This window comes from Notechis scutatus, chromosome 6 (assembly GCF_049901735.1).
Source record: "Notechis scutatus isolate UNSWTSFEM ecotype Mainland chromosome 6, rNotScu1.2, whole genome shotgun sequence".
Lineage (NCBI taxonomy): Eukaryota > Metazoa > Chordata > Lepidosauria > Squamata > Elapidae > Notechis > Notechis scutatus.
The window spans coordinates 20,088,796-20,112,247 of NC_142014.1; the positions used below are offsets into that span (position 1 = coordinate 20,088,796).

Sequence of the window (23,452 nt, forward strand, 5' to 3'; positions counted from 1 at the left end):
TGACTTGAAAGAGGGCATTTGAAATTATTGTCATCCTGGAACTCCAGATTGCCCCATTCTGAAATTTATAATAACATGAAGAATAGTAAATTATTCTGTGTATTTGAACATTAAGGTTATTACATTTAAAGTTAACAAAAACTTAAGTATAAATGAAATGTTCTTTTCTAGTAACAAGTATCCCAAGTGTTTAGAATAGGGAGCATTTGAAATTTTGAAAGCATATTTATTTTTAAGTTAAAAAATTGAAAATAGGGTGATAAGCATATTGTTGCCCTTGAGTTACAATCGGAAAACCCAAGCCCTATGCCCTTTGCTAATACTCATTTTTCTACCAGAAATAATCCAAAGCAATGATATGGGGAAAAATAAGGTCAGAATTATTACCAAACTAGATAATCTTAGGAACATAAGAAAAAAGATGAGGAACAGTTTGCAGTGGGAATATACTGAGGGAGGGAGAGGTATTAACAACAAATATAGACCAAAGCCACAGCAAGAACCACAATCATGAATTAATGATTTCATTTTACATGAGAAAATTCCTATAATTAATAATAATAATAAATAATAGTAATAGTAAATGGAAAGAGGGATATATACCTAGGACAGAATACCAACAAATAGCTCAAACCTGCAAAGATGAAGTCAGGAAAATTAAGCCTCAGAATGAAGTAAGATTTGCAACAAATGTCAAAAATAATAATAAAAGTTTCTTTCCACACATAAGAAAACAAGAAAAAAAAGTCAAGGAAACAATCCATTCACTAATGGGAGAAGATGGCAAAGAAGTAACTGGCAGTAAAGAGAAACCAGAGCTGCTTAATTCATTTGCATCTGTCTTCATGCAAAAAGAAAATACAACCCAACTTACCAAAAACAGAGCTGTAAAACACAGACTACAAATGCAAATTAAAATGAGCAAGAAAAAGATAAGAGGACACCTGATTGCTCTAGATCAGGGGTGTCCAACCTTGGCAACTTTAAGACTTGTGGACTTCAACTCCCAGAATTCCTCAGCCAGCAAAGCTGGCTGAGGAATTCTGGGAGTTGAAGTCCACAAGTCTTAAAGTTGCCAAGGTTGGACACCCCTGCTCTAGATGGATTCAAATCACCAGGTCCTGATGAATTACACTCCAGAGTTCTGAAGGAACTGGGATATGTGTGATTTCAGAACCATATTTACATACCATATTTTTCTAAGTTCTTAGAGCATGAGGGAACTTATCTGAGGACTGGAAAAGAGATGATGTGGTTCCCATCTTCAAAAAAAGAGAGGAAAAAAACAGACCCAGGAAACTACAGACCAATCAGTCTGACATCAATACCTGGGAAATTTCTGAAAAAGATAATCAAGCAACAAATCTGCAAACACCTAGAAGCTAGCAAAATTATAACCGAAAGCCAACATGGGGTTGGCCATCAAAAACAGATTATGCCAAACAAATCTTATTTCATTCTTTGACAAAAGTGAGTAAACTAGTGAACCAGTGAAATGCTCTGGGCATAGTACATTTGGATTTTAGTAAGGCATTTGACAAAGCAGACCACAACCTACTTCTTGGTGAGATAGAAAAATGTGGGATAGACAGCAGCACCACCAGATGGATTTGTAACTGGCTAACAAACTATATTCCATGTGTAGTCCTTAATGGAGGGAAGTAAGCAGTGGGGTACCCCAAGGTTCTATTTAAGGCCCAGTACTCTTTAATATCTTCATAAATGATCTAGGTGATGGAATAAAAGGGGAACTCATCAAATTTGCAGATGACACTAAGCTGGCCAATACCCCAGAAGATATCAAGATCCAAATGGATTTCATCAGACCTGAATACTGGGCCCTATCTAACAAAATGAAATTCAATTGAGAGAAAAGGTTTTACACTTAGGCAAGAAACACCAATTGTATGGATACAGATTAGGTGAAATTTTGCTCAACTGCAATAACCGTGAGGGATCTTCGAGTCCTAGTGGACAATCACTAAAATATGAGCCAGTAGTATGCAGTAGAAGCCACAGAGGCCAATGTAATGTTATAGAAAGGTAGAATCAAAAACACGTAAATTATTAGTATCACTTTATAAAGCCTGAATAAGACCACACTTGGAATATTGCACCCAGTTTTGGTCACCACAATATAAAAAAGATGTTGAGATTCTGGAAAGTGTGCAAAGAAGGGTGACAAAAATGATTAAGGGACTGGACGCTGAAACATATGAAGAATGGTTGCATGACTTAGGTATGTCTAGTGAAAAGAAGGTGCAGGGGAAACATGGTAACAGTGTTTCGATATTTGAGGAGCTACCACAAAGAAGAGGGGATCAACTCACTTTTCAAAGCAGCAGAAGGCAACACAAGAAACAATAGATGGAAACTAAACAAGGAGAAAAGCAACCTAAAACTAGACGAAAAACTTCCTAATGGTGAGAACAATTAACCCCTGGAATGGCCTGCCTTCAGAAGGTGTAGGTGCCCCTTCGCTTCTAAGAAGAGATTGGACAGCCATTTGACTGAAATGGTATAGAGTCTCTTGCTTGAGCAGTGGGCTGAACTTCAAGATCTCCAATCTCCCTTCCAACACTTTTATTTATGTTCTCTGTTCTAAGTAATAATTAGCCTTATTGCCTCTGTTGTTCTTATGGAACAATTTAGAAGAAAAAACAAAAGGTATGAATTCTTAATAAATAAATACAACTTAAGGTTTAATAAAATCCTAATATACTGTTTATTATGGCATTTATATACTAATTTGCTATGTTTATTTATTTGTTTGTTAAATTTATTTGCCGCCCATCTGGCTACGGAGTTACTCTGTTAAAAATTCTCAGAAATATGAATATTCCTAGCTCTAATTTCAGCTTCTCTAATTCATCTCTAAAAGTTAAATCTGAACAACATGTATGTGTGTGTATGTATGTGTGTGTGTGTGTGTGTGTGTGTATACACACACACACACACACACATCGGGAAGTAGACATACAACCACAATTGAGCCCCAAATTTCTATTGCTAAACAAAGCTGCTGTTACATGAGCTTTGCCCCATTTTACAATCCTTCTTGCCATAGTTATTACATGAATCTCTGCAGTTGTTAAGTCAGTGACATACTGTATATACTCGAGTATAAGCCTAGTTTTTCAGCCCAATTTTTGTGCTGAAAAAATCCCCCTCGGCTTATACTCGAGTCAGATTCCCTCTGAAAAAAATGGTGTGGAGTCGCGGCCTCCGGCGGCAGCGACTCCCAACAGCCCCAGCCGGGAAGGGAAAGGCAAAAGCACTTTGCCTTTCCCTTCCCGAGGCGGCGGGACTGGGGCCGCGCCGGCGGTAGTGACTCCTGACTCAGGGGCCTCCGAGGGAGGGGAAGAGAGTGACTCCTGCCTCCCGCTGTCATCATCATCTTCTTCTTTTGGGTTAGTGAATCAATTAAACCTTTCATGATAGTGAGATCGTTTCCCAAATTAATTATTTTTATTTTTGAAATTTACCAGTAGCTGCTGCATTTCCCACCCTCGGCTTATACTCGAGTCAATAAGTTTTCCCAGTTTTTTGTGTAAAATTAGGTGCATCGGCTTATATTCGGGTCGACTTATACTCGAGTATATACGGTAGTTGTTAATAAAATATGGCTTCCCCATTGATTTTGCTTGCAAAAGGAGATTACATGAACCCAGGAAACTGCAACTGTTATCAATACATGCCAGTGGCCAAGTGTCTGGATTTTTATCACATGGCCATAAGAATGCTGCAGCAGCTGTTAAGTGTGAAAAATGGACATAAGTCACCTATTCAGTGCCATTATGACTTTGAATGGTCACTAAATTTGTAAGTTACCTATGACCAGGAACAATAAGACAGCGTAATATTTTTTCTATTAACTATTTCATTCATGAACCCTTAATCGGAAAACAAGTTACTCAGTGATTTTGTCATGATCTCTACTGGTCAGGATGCTTTCTCTCTACTGAAAAAATAAATTCTCACATCCCTTTTATTCAAGTGTATAAAACATTCTAGAGCAGAAAGTTCAATATAATCTACACAGAACCTGAGATGCAACAAACTGAAAATGAGATTGAAAATCACAAATATTAGATAAAGTCATACATAGTCATAAACATGCAAGATACTGTAGATTAAAAAGGTAAGGGCTGGTGCTGAAAGCCAGATTATTAAACCTAACACCAGGAAAAGCATATTATTATTTCCTCAGGCTGACTTCAGCTTTATAGTGCGTAACTGATTATTCAATAGGGTATATAAAGACATTATAATGGCCAGCCTGCATACTGAGTGAGCAATAAAAATAATTCAACAAGGAAGCTTCCAAATGATTGTGAGAAAGACACATTAAAATCATGTTAACTTATAACAGTGAATGAATGAATGTGAATGGAATGAAATAATTTATAATACAGAATTATACACATATAAAAATCAATCACATTATAATATAAAAGCAGCAATTTAACTGCAAAAGGGAGCATGCTATCATAGGTTGAGCAATCTAGCCATCTCATCTCAGAGCAAGATTTATTCATTATAAAACTGTTTAGGTGAAAGTCTTAATCCGTTTTAGGATTGCACAAGCAACTATACTTTTGATGATTACATGAGCTAGAATACTAACCTAGTATTCTTGATAACAATAAATAAGAGGTTTGTCATTTACTTTTTTACTTTTTTTACTTCCCAGTCTACTCTAGAGTCCTGGGGACTTAGAACTGACTAAAACAAAGTATAGCTGCTCCTACAAAGGCAATATTAGTAAAATGACAAAGACAATATTAGTAAAATGGATAAAGTTAAACAAGTAGAGAGCTACAGCATAGGCTAGTGTACTGATAAATATAATTTGATTTCTGTAGCCATGCAGAAAACTACTTGGAAATTTCCTCCTCTACTTTCACACTTTAGTCTTGTTTCAACTACCCTGCATGAAAAACCAGGAAACGGCCATTGTCCAAAATTCCATACAATCTTTTGACTTTATTTCATTGTGGTATCATTCTACCTCCTGCATACATAGGTAAAATCTAGGTAAAATAAGCATAGGTAAAATATCCTTGAAATCAAGATACCTCTAAACATGTATAGACCAATGTTTGCCTTCCTATCTAATGCAAAAATATTTTACACTCCTAGAGCGTATTTCACATCTCCTATTTTGAAAGAGACATGCTAAAAATCCTGGTAGACGCTTTGCTATTAGGTGCATTACTGAAAACTAAATGATCTAGAAGCATGTAGAGCAGTGGTGGCTAACCTTTTGGGGCTCCTGTGCTGAAAATTGTGTGCACGTATGCGCACACACGTGTGCCAGCACCCAGAAGGCAATGCGCGTGTGCCTTCCCCACGCCCCTGCGCATGTGATCCCCCATGCCCGTGTCTGCGCATGCACGCGCATCTCCCACACCCCGTACCACGTGCATGCGCGCCATATACCTGACAATCAGCTGGTGGGCAGGCAGCATGCACGCATGCGCAGTGAGCTGTTCTGGGTGACCTCTCGCATGCAGGCAGAAGTGGCTCTGTGTGCCACTTCCGGCATGCATGCCATAGGTTCGCCATCACGGATGTAAAGAATCTAAATATCAGTGTGTGTATAAAATGCTCTGAATGTTTGTAACATGTAGTAAACATGGAATTAATATTCCACCATGTATGTTTATGGATTACACATCTTACAAATCTGGAATATTTTTAGTAAATTTTCAAAGAAAACCTTATTTTATAATGAAAGAACCAGGTTGGTATGGTGGGTAGGAGGAATGGACTGCCATTGGGAAGATCTAGGTTCTGGTCTACATTCGGTGGAAAAACTTCACTGAGGAATTCTGGACCAGTCGCATTCTCTCATCCCAAACTACCTCACAGGGGTGTCGCATAGTAAAATTGGAGGAAAGAGCACTTTTCATGCCAACGTGATTCCTGAACAAAAATGGATATAAATCTATAAATAAATGCAGATGTTGGTTTTGGATGTGTATAGAATATATCATTAGAAATGTGAGGGTGGATAAAAACAAGAAAATATTGAGAAACCTGATTTTTCTACAATATTTTTTATGAAAATGAAAAAATGACACAATTCCTACAATTTTATTTTAAATACTGTAATGCATAATGCGGCAAAGAAGATGATTTTCATATCGCTAACCACCAAAAATATTCCAAACATTCAAAAAATATTTTAAAATTGTTTGTTACCCAAGGACTTGTATATAGTTAAGGTTTTTTTCTTTAAAGTATCAGTGGCATAATTTATAAACAAATATTACATACTGTAAGTTGCATAGTAAAACTCTCAAATGCAAAAACAAGACTACATTTTTCCTCTAGGAGGCACTGTTGCTTCCTTTGTTAAGGACCTTATGACCTAGAGCAGGGGTCACCAACCTTTTCAACCTCAGGGATCACAAAATTCATAATTTTAAATCCTGCGGACCACTGATATGATCTGCCTAATGACCAGCTGGGTGGGCATGGCTAGGTGGTCATGTGACATTGAGGGTTGCCTCACCAGCCTCTACTCACCCCTCCCCTCCCAGCCACTGTGCCTCACCTGCCTGCCCACATTGTCTCCTTACAGCCCCAACAGGAAGCAGTTGTTGGAGCTAAGCAGCCACCATAAGAAAGAGTTGGCAAAACAGCTGGCTCAGTTCAAATTGGATATGACTGAGAAGGGGGCTCAGCAGAAGCACCTCACTGAGGGCTACGAACATAGGCTTTCCAAGCAGAGGGAAGACCTGCGGGAGCGCAAGGCCAGGTACTGGCGCCTGGAGGCTCAGTGGACTGAGATGGTCAGCTAGTTCCAGGACATAATGCAGTCCTACTGGAACAAGGCCCTCCGGTTCTTTGCCACCAATGGCACTTCCCTCCAGCCTTCACCCAAAGCCCTGCACCAGGAGGCTGAATTAGACCCCAAGTCAGAATTTCTGCCCCCCCTCCGACCCACACAAAAAAACCCCGAAGGGGGAGACTCTCTGCAGCACCACAAATGTTAATTGCACGTATCCAGCCTAGGGGCCATAGTTTGAGGACCCCTGATTTAATGCAGTATAAAAAATGCAAATAATTTTTCTGTGGACCATCAAAATTTTCTCGCAGACCACCAGTGGTCCATGGACCGCCAGTTGGTGACTGCTAATCTAGAGCACAGGCGTCAAACTCGCGACATCACATTGTCACCTTTTCCCCTCTTCACTAAACCGGGGGGTGGGCATGGCCAGAGTGTCATGCATCCGGCCTAGTTTGACATTCCTGATCTATAGTATAGTGAGCAACATATGTTCTCCTCCATGCTGCATCGAGAGCCCAGGATGGGTTGACTCCTTCCTATGACGTCATTTAGCTGAGTCTGTACTAAGATATAAAAGCCAGACCCCGGAAGTTACCCCAGCTTTTGACTGAGCTCCTTTCAGTCAGTAGCTGTGTCTCTGAAAGAGTTCTGTTAGTTAGCACTCACCAGCGATCTTCAGTACCAGCGATCTTCAGTACCTTTTTGTCCTCGCTTCAGCAGCTTCCAGGATCTGGACAGCTGCTCTTCCAGGAGAGCAGGGTTCTCTCTCTCCTGCAACGTTGGGAGCAGCGTTGCCAGAGCACTGTTCAGGCAAGTTGGACAGCATCTGTAGACCTCCCCCACGCCTGCGGTTTGAGCGGTCTAAAAAGCGATCGGCAAATCAATAACAGTGTCAGCCAGCTGATCGTGTGGCCAGAGGCTGCCCTTTCCTTTGCTGACTTCGCTCGGTGCTCTTTGTAGCCTAAGGAGCGATTCTTCGATCTCGGAGCCTGTTTCCTCTAGTTAGCGGCCATCTTGGATTGAAGCCTTCCACCACGAGGTGAGCGGCCATATTGTAAGCCTAGGGGCCATTTATACCCTAAGGGGCTTAATAGAAAAATTTACAGTTTCTTTCCATCGCAAGAGCCTTTTATTCTACAATGGAGCAAGATAAGGGTCAGGCAGAGCTTTTCCCCCCAGTGGAGCAGTCTCTTAAGCCAATAAGAGAAAAAGATGTAGGCAACGCACCCAATCAGTCCAGAGGGAGGTGGCTGCTAAAATCAGAGCTAAGGCTCTAGCCCCTAAGAAGGCAACTCAGGCTGAATTGAGGGCAGAAAAGCGCAGACATGCAGCCCTAGAGAGGCAGTTCAACAGAACTATTCAACAGAAGGAAGTGCAATTACAGCAGGTTTCAGGTGATACCCGTGGGCCCCAGCCAAGCCCTCCCAGGGGAGGAGAAGTTATCTTGAGCCTTTCCATCCTCCATCCTGGTCTCCTGAGGCTTTAGCAGTACAATATGATCCTCAGGATCTAAGCAGATCTGGGCCTTATTTCCAACAGGCTTCTGGGCCCTATGCTCCTCCCCCTCCCTCCAGGCCTCGAACCTCTTCTCAATCTAGGCCTGAAGCCACCTTCACTCCCACAGCAGCGGGCCTTCTGCCTCTACCTTTGAGCATAGACCAGGGAATATCCAAGATGTTGTCTCATTGGCCATTAGGCAGGGATTGGCTGAAGGCTTCAAGCAAATTCTTTGACCTCTGGAAAGGGCTCAGGCCCTTCTCCCTTCTCAATCTATAAGTTCCCTGCCTCATTACCCTGATTTAGGGTGAGACCTTTGACCAAAATCTTTCAGAGGAAGAGGACTCTTGCCCAGAGCAGACATCCTCTGCATTGGTCTTCAATCCTTCTCTCTTCAGGCCATTACTCAGCAAGGCCTTGGTCACTGCCAAGCTGTCGTCAGAGGAAGTGGCTCCCGAGCCACAAGGAAATCCCTCTAGACAGGGAGACACACTCTTCTCCAAGCCTGTAGTGCATGCAGGGGGTTTTCCTTCTCCCACTTTGCTCCTGGTCACGGTCAAGGAACAGTGCGCTTCCCCTTCGGCAGGTCCTCGCCCATCTTCTCTGGATAAGCGTTTCTACGACGTCAGTGCAGCCCTGGACAATGCCCAGGCAGTGCCTTCTGTTGACATTCCGGCGCTGAATGGGCTGTTCGGCCTTCAACAGCAGCATCCTTTTTTCACGAGGGCATCCATACGGTGGCTGCACCAACTCCAGATTAGATTGCCTACATCTGACCTTCGGTCTCACCAAGACCTTTATAAGATTATCGCAGCGGTGGAATTCACTGCAGATGCCACTCTCAATTCTGCCAAATTTGCATCTAGGGCCATGGCATCTTAGCAACAAGAAGACTGTTATGGCTCAGAAGTTGGCAGGCGGAGTCACGCCGTAAATGGAAGCTGGCTTCAGTTCCATTCACGGGCGATAAGCTTTTTGGCGATGCTCTGGAACCTTATCGCATTGAAACCAGAGATAAACGTAAGATTCTCTCTTCCTCTGGGAAGAGAGCCGACTATTGCCCAGCTCCTTATCGCCCTCCTGCCTTTCAAGCGGAGACCTCATCCTGCTTCCCCCAGTCTCAGAGTCCATACTCCCAACGCCAAGACCAATGTGCGGAAACATCTGGCAGGCGACAACCTTCTACTGGTAAACAGCCCTTTCAGGGGAGGGGGGGTTTGTTCCTTCCGTCGCTCTAAGTAATCCCTCGTTCTCCCCACCCATCGGAGGTCACCTAGCCTTCTTTGCCTCCAAATGGGAGGAGTCAACGACGGATGCCTGTGTGCTCTGCACTATTAGGTCAGGGTTACAATTGGACTTCCTAATGCCACCCCCAAAAGGGGGAAAAAGAAAAAAATTTTTTTTTGAGCTGGCCTGTCTCTCGGAACATTTCAAGGCAAGACCTCATGAAACAGGCCATTCAACACCTTCTTGAAATCCGAGCTATTCAACCTGTTGCCCCCTCTCAATGGGGACGTGGGCTTTCCCTCTCACCTTTTCATCGTTCCCAAAGCCTCTGGGGGGGGGTGGCGAACCATGCTGGATCTAAAAATTCTCAACCAATTGGTAAAATACAGACAAATTAAAATGCAGACTCTGCATTCTATTTTAGAGAGCGTTCGGGAGGGTGATCTCCTCTCTTCCATTGATCTCATGGAGCCTTCCTCCACATCCCCTTTTGGCCTCATCATCGCCAGTTTCTCCGTTTCTGTTATCAGAATACCCATTACCAGTATTGAGCACTTCCCTTCAGCCTCTCATCGGCTTCAAGGGTCTTCACGAAGGTTCTGGCAGCATTGATGGCATCTCTGCGTTTTGTTCCAGTGAGGATCCAATGCTACTGGGACGACATTTTGATTCTGTCCTCCTCCATCCATGCAGCCCATCGGGATCTGCAAATTACCCTGTCATATCTCCAGAGCCACGGATTTTTCCACTCCCGTCCACTCTAATGGTTCCTGCTTCCCTACCAACGAGCAGGAACTGGCCTCTCATCCATCAAGGTCCCGTTCCCGCCACAAATCCAGAGATCTCTCAATTGGTGGTATTCCCCATTAATCTAGAAGGGACTCCCTTTCAGGGTCCCAGACAGGCTAGTGATAACCACCGATGCCAGCCTCCTGGGTTGGGGGTCCCATATGCAAGGCCAGATAGCTCAGGACCAGATAGCTCAGGACCTCAGAGCTGGCCCTTCCCATAAATTGGCTAAAGCTCAGAGCCATTCTTCTAGCTCTCAAGCATTTCAGGCACCCAGTGACTGGCTCTCATGTTCTAGTCCTTATGGACAACATGGCCACCATAGCTCATGTCAACCGGCAAGGGGGGACGAGGTCCAGAGCCCTCATGGGAGAGGCGCTACGGTTGCTGTTATGGGCAGAGAAACACCTGTTGTCAATCTTGGCGGACCACATCTCCGGGATCGACAACTCCCAGGCCGACTGGCTCAGCAGGAGCCTAGTCGACCAGGCAGAATGGTCCATTCCTCTGTCTCTATTCAGGGACCTTTCCCTCAGATTCAGAACGCCAGAGGGGGATCTCTTCTCCACTCCTCAAATCGCCCAGGTCACCAGATTCTTCACCAGGTTTCCTTGCCAGGGAGCTAAGGGGATCAATGCTCTTTGGTGCAGATGGCCCAAAAGTCTCCTCTATGCCTTTCCCCCGCTTCCCATCATTCTGGCAGTAATTCGGAAGATGCTGGAGGAACAAGTGGAGCTCCTCCTCCTGACACCCTATTGGCTAAGGATGCCCTGGTTTGCAGACCTGGTCAACTTATCGGGGGCTTCTCCTTGGAGGATCCCAGTCCATCTAACCTCCCTTCATCAGGGGATTCTGCTCCACCCGGAGCCCCTGTGGCTCAAGCTGACCATGTGGCACTTGGGCGGCAGCAGCTAGGGATGGCTGATCTTCCTGAAAGGGTCATCATCACTATCCTGGCATCTCGCAAACCTTCTACAAGGCGCTTCTATTATGCCACCTGGAAGGCCCTTCCCGAGGGTTCCTTAGGGAGGGTCTCTCTCCTGCTTCAGCCCAGTTGGCAGAGGTTCTTAGATTCCTTTAGCATGATCTGTAGAAAGGTTTGGCCCCCAACTCCTTACGCAGGCAGGTTGAGGCCCTCTCCTCAGTTCTTTCATGGGGTTCGCTTCCTTCCTTATACCATCACCCTTCAATCAGGAAGTTTTTTTGAAAGGGGACTTCCAACCTGCACCCCCGGTGGTTCACAGGTATCCCTCCTGGGATCTTCATGAGGTCCTTAATGCCCTTACGAAGCCCCCCCCTTTGAACCCCTTAGAACAGTGTCTCTCCGTTTCCTGACTCTGAGGGTAGTGTTCCCCGTTTTCATCACTTCAGCCAGGCGGGTATCCGAGCTTGCTGCTCTTTCCATCAGACAGGACCTTTGTTCCTTTCACGATGATAGGGTTGTCCTCAGTCTGGACCTCTCATTTCTTCCAAAAGTTAACACCTGTTCCACAGGTCCCAGGATATTATGTTGCCTGGCTTCTGCCCCCTCCCGCACCATGACTTAGAGCAGCAGTGGCACACGCTAGACATAGGAAGGGCTCTTAGAATATACATTAAGTGCACTTTCTCCTTCAGGAAATCAGACGCCATGTTTGTTTCCTTTCCCCTTCTCACTTGGGGCACAAGGCCTCTTCTCCTACTATTAGCAGGTGGGTCAGATCTTGCATTGAGCAGGCCTACAAAGCTGCAGCCCTTCCGGTTCCTCAAGGTCTGACGGCGCACTCTACCAAAAACGCGGCCACTTCGGCTGCCTGGGCGACCCAAGCACCCTTGGAGGAGATCTGTCATACAGCCACGTGGACATCTCCGTCTCCTTTCATCAGATACTACCGTCTGGATGCCTTTGCCTCGGCAACTTCAGCCTTTGGCAGACGGGTGCTTCAACGAGTGGTTCAACAGTTGGTGTGATGAGCCGGACGAGGACCCGCCCGTGGACATGCAAGCTTTGGTATGTCCCATCCTGGGCTCTCGATGCAGCATGGAGGAGAATGGACGTTGGTAGAAGTTACCCTGAACGCCCTTTCTATCTATGCTGCGAGAGAGTCCAGCTCCTCCCTTGATTCGTCCGGAGAGGGTAAGTCATAATTCTGTATTCATTTGTGCTTTCAGAGACACCTTTCAGTCTGTCAAGTATCTTCGCCAAAGCTGGGGTAACTTCCGGGGTCTGGCTTTTATATCTTAGTACAGACTCAACTAAATGACGTCATAGGAAGGAGTCAACCCATCCTGGGCTCTCTCACAGCATAGATAGAAAGGGCGTTCAGGGTAACTTCTACCAACGTCCAGTCTCCTATATTCCATGGATCATCAGCACCTAAAGATGAGCCCCAAACTCATCCCCAAACTCATTACTTAATTTATCTTATGTGCCATGGTGAATTGTTTTGAGTTGAACAACCCATAAATTAATTGATTTATAAATAAGTACATTTTGGTGGTGCAGTATGTGAGCATGAATTTAAAAATTAAGATGGCAATAGGAGCAGGAAGCCATGGCCTCCTATTCCCGCACTTAACTGATATTTTTCAATTAATCCCAGGGGTGTGTGGTTAGTGAGAGCAAAGACTACGTATCAAACCTGATTAATCCCTTCACCTAATTAACTCCATCCAAAGTTTGAAGCAATCCCCACCAAAAAGGAGCTATGGGTTTTTTCAGATTTAGGGATGTTATGGACGGGAGTTTGTCTTTTAGTTTCCTGTGCTCATTTCCACTATGTAGATTTCCTCTCTGCAAAAGGTCAAAAATATTCTGCTACAGGTATTCCTTGACTTACAATCATTTGTTTAATGATTGTTCAAAGTTACATGGCATTGAAAAAAGTGACTTATGACTGTGGCAGCATCCCCAGTCACATGACCAAACTTCAAGCGCTTGGCAACCGGCATGTATTTATGATATTTGCAGCATCGTGGGGCCCTAAGGAGCATCTGACAAGCAAAGTCAATGGGGGAAACTCTCTTAACGATCACATGATTCACTCTAGTGATTCGCTTAACAACCATGGCACAAACATGCTAAAATGGGGCATAATTCACTTAACAACTGTCTTACTTATCAATAGAAATGTTGGGCTCAATTATTCTCAAGGACAACCTGTATATTCTTTCCAATCAAGTTGCCACATTTTGCTATACAGAGAAGGGAGGGAATGGGGTACCACAGCATGTATAAAATACTGATTCAATCCCTCATTTAGTAATTCTTTGGAACCCCCCTCCCCCATAATACAGCAATTGGACAAAAACTTTCTAAACAGATTGGCAACTGGTTCATATTTATGACAACTGCAGTGTCCGGGGATCATGCATTCACTTTTTGTTAGGAAAAAAATGGGGTAAGCAGATTCACAACTGTTTTACTAATTTAACAACTATAGTGATTCACTTAACAACTGTGGCACACAAGGTCATAAAAAGAGGCAAAACTCAACTGTCTTGCTTAGCAACAGAAATTTTGGTCGTAAGATCAAGGACTATCTATATATGTATATCTTTTCTTGGAGGAAGGAATAGAAAAACCAAATAATAAAAATGAACAAGTAATGTTTTTAAAAGGGCATCATATTTTGATCCGAGAAGAAGGCTGCCATGAAAAACATCAGACAATTAATGCTACGATTAAAACATGCTGAATCTATCAAACATTATGGATCACATAATAATTTTTCTGCATCCTCCAAATTGGTATTAGTTTGCTACATCAGTCTATTCCTAATGCTCTTTTATTAACATGTGTTCCATCACGTTTTAAGTAATTGGAGCAACATTTATTATATCCATTGACAATGAAATACCCCTTCAAATTCTTCTGTACCAGTCTTTATGCATTAAAGGAAACTGTTTCCAATGTGGAAATACCATCATAATGAACAGCTTATTCAAAATCACATAGGCTTGAATATAAAATGTCTGTATTGGTGTACTCTGTTGAATAGTCTTCTTCCATTTGTAGCTATCACAAATTCTTCCAAAGAAAAACCATTTCCCAAAACAATTGGAGGAAGTTATGTATTTATAATGAAAGAATGGTCGGAAATTAACTGCTACAACAAATAAGGTCTGGCTTCAGAGCTTTTCCAAAATCTGGAACCACATTTTCTCATCATCACAAACTGGTTACTGCATTCTCTTGCTTATACAAAAGAACCGAACCCGATTACTGATATTGCAAACAGCAGAAAAATGCCATTCTATGTGTCTAGTGCAAAATTAAACTAGTACAATTTTTTTTACAAATATTCAGAAATGAGAAAAGACAATTCAATTCCTATTTAATTTTATTCATTATAAAGGCCTCTGAAAACGAGGTAATCACACTGGCATAACATTTCAAAAGAAGCCAAGACATTCTGGAAACAAAAATATGAAGGTCTTTTCTCTAAATTTCAAACAATAAGAAGTAACCATTTTCTTCCTTTAGCAGATAGCTTTAGTAGACATAAGTTGCAATTCTTTATTAGAACTCCAGAAAACGTATATCTAAAAATTCCTAATAAAATAAGGAAGGAAACGAACATTAAAGGCAATGGATATTGGTTTCATAATGCCCAATATCAGTTTTAATTTTCTTGTCTCCTTAATCACCATGATAAAAAAAAATCTATTTTCAAAAGTCCAATACTGGATTGCAGGAAGAAACAGAGTGAGTAGAAAAAAAAATCAGATTTAATTACTCATTTCCTAGTTAACAGGATTTCAAACAATTCTCTTGAAGATGATAGACAGATTGATTGATCTCCAAAGGAAAATTGGAACATGCATTACTATTGGCATGTTTGCCCAGAGATAATAAAGTCAGTATTTTCCACTTGTTTGCATCCTGTAAGAAAAACAATAACATGGGGCTTAGGATAAAGGGGGGTTTAATATCTTCTTTATTGTTTTACCAGGAAAAGGTTCACACAGACTGAAGTTACCAATCAGATCAATGGAGTTGAAAGGGGGATGAAAATCGGCATTTGTATCCGAAGTTGAAGAACTGCAGGAATTTAACAACTTTTCAAACAGGAGGAAATCAAACCCTTTGCTGGATGTCGAAATAGTAATCCTAAGCAAAGACTGACGCCAGAAACATTTCCTACCCCCAATACCCGAATTTATACTGTTGAGTTCCGTGTCATTTCCCCCCACCCACCCCCCGCCCCCCCTTTTCTCCACTCTCCCGTACTTTATTTTTTAGTGGCCTTGCGGTTCGTTTTGTCACTTGGAAGCACAGGGCAACCTTCAAGCCACAAGTTCCTGCTGTGAACCGCCTGGCGGGTGCGCGTCAAACACACACACACACACACACACACACACCCTCTTCCCGGATTGCACGGCGCAGGAATTTCACAGCCCACGAACTTTCCGCAGGTCGTGTGGGGAAGCCAGAGGAGGAGGAGGCGGGGGGGGGAGGGAAGGAGGGGCCGGGGCCGATCGGAGCGTCACGGAGGGTCAGGAAAAGTCTGCGTCGAGGATCTCCCGCACCCAACCCACCGGGGTGGGGGGACGGGGGACCGTTGCCGGCTCCCGTCTTGGCTGTCAGCCCGCGGGGTTGAGGAAAGCCCACACAAACCCAGCAAGGATCTGAGGGGGGGGGGAGGAGAAAAACGACGCGACTCCGACGGAGGCGACCCTTCCAAGCGGCCAGCCAGGCAAAGCAAGGATATTCCGTTCACACGTTCCTTCATTCCTTCGCCCACCGCCTCACAGAAAGGCGCGGGTGGGTCCACTCCCCACTCCTCCCCTTTTGTCCCGTCCAGGAGCGGGAAGCTCCCTTTCGCCCCGAATCAAGAAAGACGCGCCCGCAACCGCCTTTCCTCTCCCTTCGCCTCACCTGCAAGACACGGAGATCTCCACCCGGGTGGCCGGGACGTTGGCGCTCACCGAGTTAAAATCCCCCACGGACGCCATATTCCCGTATGTCTCCAGCTTGGGCAGCTGCCCCAACAGCTTTTCCGGACCGAACATGTGGGGCCAAAGGCGGGGCGAGGCGGAGGGAAGAGGTGGCGCTAACGGAATTTAGCGGGCAGGCACGGAGCTCGCGCGCCGCGGGGAGGGGCGGGGTAGGGGTGCAGGAGGAGGAGGAGGAGGAGGAACGACGGAGCGTCTAGCGAGGCGCGCGGGTCTGCGAACGCCCAACGCGGACTGCTCGGAAGGGACAGCGGGCGCGAGGGACGGAGTGGGTTTGTGACGTCACCGCCTTCAGGAGACGTGCGTGAACGTCCCCCCCTCCCTCCCTCCCCCTGGGTATGCGGGCGGATTGGGTGGGGGGTGTCTCTCACTTGGCGTTTGGAATTTGGCGCGAAGCCCGAGATTTGCTCTCAGCTTTTTAAGGAGGCGGCGAGAAGCGGGACGGGCGGGGCTGAGGAGGAATCTCCGGATGAGGTGAAGATGCGCGTTTCCCCGCAAAGTTCAAGTGTTGCTCGTACTACGTGGCAGACGAGACTCAGCGGGGCCCGTCTTGACACTTAGGGAAAGTTTGAAAATTAAAAAACAAAACTGCCCAAGAAACCAGCGGCGAGTTAACAAACCGGCCAACCCATTCCCCACGTTGCGGTTTTCCTTAAGGCTACAAATCAAAATAATGAACGTTCGCCTGAGACATCCCCAAGCCGTTGTGGTTTAGCGCTCTGAGGCGAAGCCCACCCTGGTTGCGGCGATTAAGCCGTGGTTTTTTTCTTCTTTCCCCTAAAGATCCTGCTGGGTTTGGGCTTTCCTCAACCCTAAGTGCTGACAGCCCTGACGGGAGCCACCCACGCCACGACACCCCCCCCCATCCCCCGTGGGTTGGGTGCGGGAAATCCTCGACGCGGACTTTTTCTTCCGTGCGTGTCAGTGGTTTTCTTGACCCGCCGTGACGCTCCGGTTGGCACCGGCCCCTCCTCTCCCCACGCAACCTGGCAAAAGTTCGTGGGGTGTGTGAAATTCCTGTGTTGCACAATCCGGGAAAGAGGGTGGGGGTGTATATGACGCGCACCCCAGGCGGTTCACAGCAGGAAACGCGTGGTTTTAAAGGCTGCCTGGTGCTTGTAAGTGATAAAACCGAACCAGTAGTAGTAACACCAGTTGAATCCCACCCCTGATGTAACCTAGCATTTTGTAACCTAGCATTTACAAAACAGATACGCAAAGACATTTTGCATTGTGGAATTGACTCCATATAATGTAATAAGAAACCTTGGCAATGTTTTATTCTCTGAGAAATAATAGGTTTCCTAACGAATTTCAGCTTTTCTCAAACAAATTAGCCTTTAATTTAACGATAAAACGACCCCGAGTGAATCGGGTTTGCAACATACTTCCCCGGGACGAAAATCGATCCGCGGCGGCTGCCCGCTTCCGACCCCTCCCTCCCTCCCTTTGCACGATTTGCTCGGGAAACATCCGTTTCTTCAACGCAGCACAAGGGAGGTCAATAAACGCGGGGTCTGAACTGACGGTCGCCCCCGGCAATCATAGATCCTTTCCAAAGCTCTCCTGCAAAAGGGCAACCAACCGCTTTCTCCGGATCAGCGGAGTTGGGGGGGGGAAAGTTCCGCTAGGGGGGGATTTGCTACTAAGGGGTCTTTTCTCTTTCCAGGAAAAAAAAAAAGGTGGCGGCATTCCCCGGTGACATAAGAGGTCTATCCTGAAAAAGGAGGAACGACGACCGTTGCTGAGGAACGATCTTTCCACGCCTAACGTGGATGAGTCAGCTTAGGCTTACTAAACGAATGTAAAGTATATAAATAGTCCGTGAAATGTTATGAAGTATAAATACACAACCGTCGTCAGGATCCTTACAGTTTTCTTTTATAGCATCGCCGTTGGATTCAGTTTCTTAATAAGAAAGGGGGAGAAAACTGTGTTCAAATTGTTAAAGAGAAGAACCTCACATTCTTGGCTCTGGATGGCAGCTTGGGTGCCTTTGATGCAAACTCCCACAAAAACTCCCAAGTGCTGCCTGAGATGGCCAGACAAGAGTATGCTGCAATTTGTTCACTGATGAACCACAAATTCTTCTATTTCTTCCTAAAGAGGGAAAGTGCTGCAGGATTTCTCAAGTGCATTGAAACAGAGCAACATGCTCTACTTAAATAGCTGATACACCTTTACACTAGTTGGAAAAACCTTCCAAGAACGCTATTAAGTGCTCTTGGGTTCACAGGGTGACCTTTTTTTTTTCTTTCTGAAACAAACTAAACCTCTTCAGTCCTCAAACACCAAAGGGGTCAAACTTCAGATGTTCTCAAATTGAAGTTTGGAAAGGGGCAGCCTGCAGAGATCATAAAAAGTCATATTGACTTTTAAAGTTTAAAGTCTCAAATTGAGTGTAGCTTTAGCTTTTGCAGACTACAGTTTATTTCATCGAAGACACTGAATGTTAACTAAGAGAGAGAGTAGTGGAAAATATAAAAGGAGCCATGGAGAAAGATATAGATACCAGGGGTGGGATGCTACTGGTTCTGCCCGGCTCTATAGAATTGAAGAGCAGCAGACATTGAACCGGTTCTGTGTTTGCTGCTGTTTGGCCCACCTGGGCTCTTACCTGTCCTTTATTTCCTGCTTTTTCAACCTCAGCTACTTTGTGAGACATAGCTGAGGTTGAAAAAGCAGGGGGGGAAATGGCTTTTCAAATGCTGCGCGCCTGCGCACAGCACTTTTCAGCTGTCTGGGCAGCATAGCTTAAGGTTTTTTATACACACGCATGCACGCGCACAACAAAGTCACCGAACCAGTAGTAACACCAGTTGAATCCCACCCTTGATAGATACCTAGCATTTACAAAACAGATACGCAAAGACATTTTGCATTATTGAATTGACTCCATATAATGTAATAAGAAACCTTGGAAATGTTTTATTCTCTGAGAAATATTAAGTTTCCTAACAAATTTCAGCTTTTCTCAAACAAATTAGCCTTTATAGCCTCAGCAATCTGTAGATCAGTGATGGGTTTCCTAGATGATTCAGTACTTTCCTATTGGTTTTTGAATATTGATGGCAGAAAGCGGTCTATTACCCCCCCCTTTTTTTGTGTGTGTGTGTGTGTGTGTATTGGGTTGAAATGGCAGCACACATCCCATTAGCAAATGAGCAAGTTTATGAATATCTCATCATACAACTGACATTTGAACCTTTAATAACGATGAAATAGGAATTGGAGAGGATAATACTGCTGCTCCTTGTGTACAGCAAAAATATAATATTTCTGTGCATTATTTCTTAGAAATAAGTCTCCTGATACTATACTTCCCAGGAGCTATGTACAGTATATGATTGCTCTTTCAGTTCTCATCGCTTTAGAGTGAAACCTGTTCTCATTCTTTTTGGAGTACATATGTGAGTGGAGTTTTATGCAGCCAAAATAACGCTATCCATATACAAAAAGAAGCAGCAGGAGGATTTGCAGAAATGTCCCACCTTCATCATTTTTCTTTATAACTCAAGAAACTGATCATACCTAACTTTCCTCCCTCCCATTTTCTCCCTGTGAGGTGGGATGGGCTGATAGAGACTGGCCCAGAGTTACCCAGCCAGTTTTCATGTCCATGGCAGGACTAAAACTGGCACTGTCATGAATTAATATACTTCCTCTTTCAACATTTCAGTAGGGATTTAATGTAGTATTAAATGTAGATTTTTGTGGGAAAGAGAGAGAAAGGAGATAATAGATGAGGGGAGAAAAAAAATAAGGAACCGTGAAGGAAAATAAGGTCTATGGACTGTCTGGAACCTTGGAGATATGCCACATTACAAGGTTTTTATTGCAGATCATACCAATTATCCTTAAAGCCCAGGCCATATTACTTGATAAATTCTAAATTGTAAATGCACTTCTGTGCATATTTTGGGTCCACATTAGCTTCCAGTGCTACAAAAAATCTGCAACAACAACATTCCATAGTTGCTACATTCTACTGAGATACCTATGTCTCCTTTCCTTGTCTACCACTCACATTAGTAGTATGCAGCTCCTGGTCCATTTATCTTTCTTTTCTATGTTTTCCTTCTTTCTTTTCTATGTTTTCCTTTACTATATTTGATTGGCTTCCTTTAGGAACTATTTCTGAGGCACCTCCATGTCATTCTTGTCTCTCTTACCATGAGGTTATTCAGTTCATTTACTAGCTGTTCCTTGCTTCAGTTACTTACTTCCACGTGCTAGCTGACAACCTCATTTCCCAGTATGCTTCCTTTTCCAGTGATATTGTCTGCTCCTTCATTGTTGTCTTTGGGTTTCCTTTCTCTCAATTTCCTTAAGTCCCACCATTTTTTCCTGTCCTAAGCCAACTCAATACAATATTTCCAACCTGACAGAAATGGAACTGCACACTGTTAATTCCTTCAGCACTTAAAACCAAGCCATCACATTAGATCAGCCCATCAGCACCATGAGATGCAATCAGCTGCACTCTTTTGCTTTTAAAACTTGAGTTAACCTTCATTAATATTACATTCCAAATGAAACACCATTATTTTTCAATGCTCGTAAACCTAATGCTTTCTGTCTAGTATTTCATTTCACAAGAAGACCTTGCATGATTGTAAGTCAAAAAAAAATTCTTGGGTAGCTAATTAGAATAAACAAATACCTGCATGCGCTGGACTATAAAAAATATCTCATGAAACTATTATGTTAAATGGCATAATTAGGAATTATAGGACTCCCATTTATTCCAATGTCACTTTCAGGGTCTTAACCAGAGGTCTCCAAACTTGGCAACTTTAAGACTTGGACTTCAACTTTTAGAATTTCTCAGTAGGCTTTGCCAAGTTTGGGGACCTCTGGTCTTAACATACATAGAAGCCCCAAACTGAAGCGGCACTAGTTGTCAGAACTGCTACCAGAATTCAGGGCTTAGTTATAGCATGTTGATTTTTTTTCTTTACACACACAAATGCAGTCAACAATTGAAATAGTTCTGAAGCAAATGTTAAAATATAGAACATTTGGTGGGCCAAATCAGTACATTCTCCAAAGTCCACTCAGATCATAGCATCTCCAGCTGTCATTTCAAATTCATTTCAAAGCTACCTATTCTCCAGCTCTTTCCCATAATTACAACCATTGCATTTGATTGCAGCATGTTTCTTGGGTTTGGCAAGCCTAACAGGGCTGGAATTGCTCCCAATAATTGATGGGTTTCAGTTGCAGGAGACAGTTGTTCTCTCTAATCATTAATAGTGGAAATTTGTCTGCAAAGATTTAATTTAAAAACGCTGAAATTAGATCAGTTCTAATGAGTGGTCCATACCATTTGTTAATATTGCATGCAGAAATATAGTCTAGTTTCAACTGTATTAAATCCAAAAATCAGTGCTTCCAGAAATGTTTAGCATTACGTATTTCAAATATCAATATTTTAAAAAATGATAAAAAGTGTTCACAGTCATCAGAATGCTTAATTCTTTATTTTTAGTTTGTTTTAACAATAGAAAACACAAAAGGAAATTGAAAATGCTGCAATTGTTTTATTGTTTAGATGCTTTTTCCTTTTGAACCTTTATTAATACATGACCCCTATTTAATGATGCATATTTTAAATACAAATCGGGAAAAACTTGATATAAATTTGATTAAAAACTTGAATATAATTTCATGAATATTTGAATAAAATCTAGGTATAGCCTTATGATTTGTTATAGGATAGAATAGAATTCTTTATTGGCCAAGTGTGACTGGACACCCAAGGAATTTGTCTTGGTGCAAATGCTGTCAGTGTACATAAAAGATACATTTGCCAAGAGTCAAGACTCATAAGGTACAACACTTAATAATAGTCATAGGGTACAATAAACAATCAAATTATACTTGGAAACAGTCAATATAAATCATAAGGATACAAGTGACAAAGTTACAGTCACAAGTGGGAGGGGATGGGTGATAAGGAGTGATGAGAAGATTAATAGTAATAGTGCAGACTTTGTAAATAGTTTGACAGTGTTGAAGGAATTATTTGTTTAGCACAGTGATGGTGTTTGGGAAAAAACTATCCTTGTGTCTAGTTGTTCTGGTGTGCAGTGCTCTATAGCAGGGGTCCCCAACCACCGGTCCGCGGACCGGTACCGGTCCGTGGAACAAGTCCTACCGGGCCGCTGGTTTGCTGGGCGCCGCCATCTTTTTTTGATGAAAAAGTGCTTCCGGTGAGCTTTTCCGGTAGAAAGCTCACCGGAAGCACTTTTTCATCAAAAAGATGGCGGTGCTAGCGCTCCGTGAGCTTTTCCAGGTAAAGCTCACCGGAGCGCTGCGCGCCGCCATCTTTTTGATGAAAAAGATGGCGGCGCCCAGCTGATGCCGGTACCGGGCCGCGGCATAAAAAAGGTTGGGGATCACTGCTCTATAGCATCGTTTTGAGGGTAGGAGTTGAAACAGTTTATGTCCAGGATGTGAAGGGTCTGTAAATATTTTCACAGCCCTCTTTTTGACTCGTGCGGTATACAGGTCCTCGATTGAAGGCAGGTTGGTAGCAATTGTTTTTTTCTGCAATCCTAATTTCTCTCTGAAGTCTCTGTCTGTCCTTTTGGGTTTCAGAACCAAACCAGACAGTTATAGAGGTGCAAATGACATACTCAATAATTCCTCTGTAGAACTGTATCAGCAGCTCCTTGGGCAGTTTGAGCTTTCTTTTTTTTTAATTTGTTAAAAATTAAGAGCATATTTGTTACCCTATTATGCTCTGAAGATATATAAGATGGCAGTGGCCAGGCACATTCCCATTTTTACACCCCCTGCTGCCATTGCTGCCACTGCTACCACCACACTGAGCTCAAGGCCATTTGGAGTTTGGGCCATTCGGTGGCAACAACAGGCAGGGCAGGTGCCCGGGTGCATCCAGGGGTTGGATTTCACCGGCATAACAACGGGTTTGGTGATCGTGCGCTCCACATTTTTAAAAAGCCCACAAAAAAGCTTCAACTGCAGCCTCTGTGACTCAAACAGCTGAGGAGCGGCAAACCGCTCTGCCGCGTGAATCAGCTGTGCTCTAAACAAAGGAAATAAAGGAGCGGGCGGGCCCAGGTGCTCATTGCGGCAAACCGGTTCTGAGCCAGCTGATCATTGGAACAAAGGGTTCACCTGAACCACTCCAAAGTGGTAGAATCCCACCCCTGGGTGCATCCCATTTTCACACCC

General features: G+C 43.7%; 1 protein-coding gene and 1 long non-coding RNA gene across 3 annotated transcripts in view; one reads left to right on the forward strand and one right to left on the reverse strand.

Annotated features, from left to right (window-relative positions):
• The window catches only part of LOC113418649 (copine-8), a 68,570-nt gene extending 52,028 nt beyond the window's left edge, over nucleotides 1–16,542 (reverse strand). Inside the window, exon 1 of one of the 2 annotated variants that reach the window (XM_026677641.2) lies at nucleotides 16,173–16,542. In XM_026677641.2, coding sequence (XP_026533426.1) covers nucleotides 16,173–16,306 — 134 coding nt within the window. In that variant the 5' untranslated portion in view covers nucleotides 16,307–16,542. The remainder of the gene's footprint in view (nucleotides 1–16,172) is intronic. The other variant, XM_026677640.2, reaches the window with a different exon arrangement.
• Nucleotides 16,416–18,120, forward strand: LOC148130138 (uncharacterized). Its single transcript, XR_015750280.1, has 2 exons — nucleotides 16,416–16,549; nucleotides 17,932–18,120. It is a non-coding gene; the product is annotated as an uncharacterized LOC148130138 (long non-coding RNA).
• Nucleotides 18,121–23,452: the final 5,332 nt, after the last annotated feature.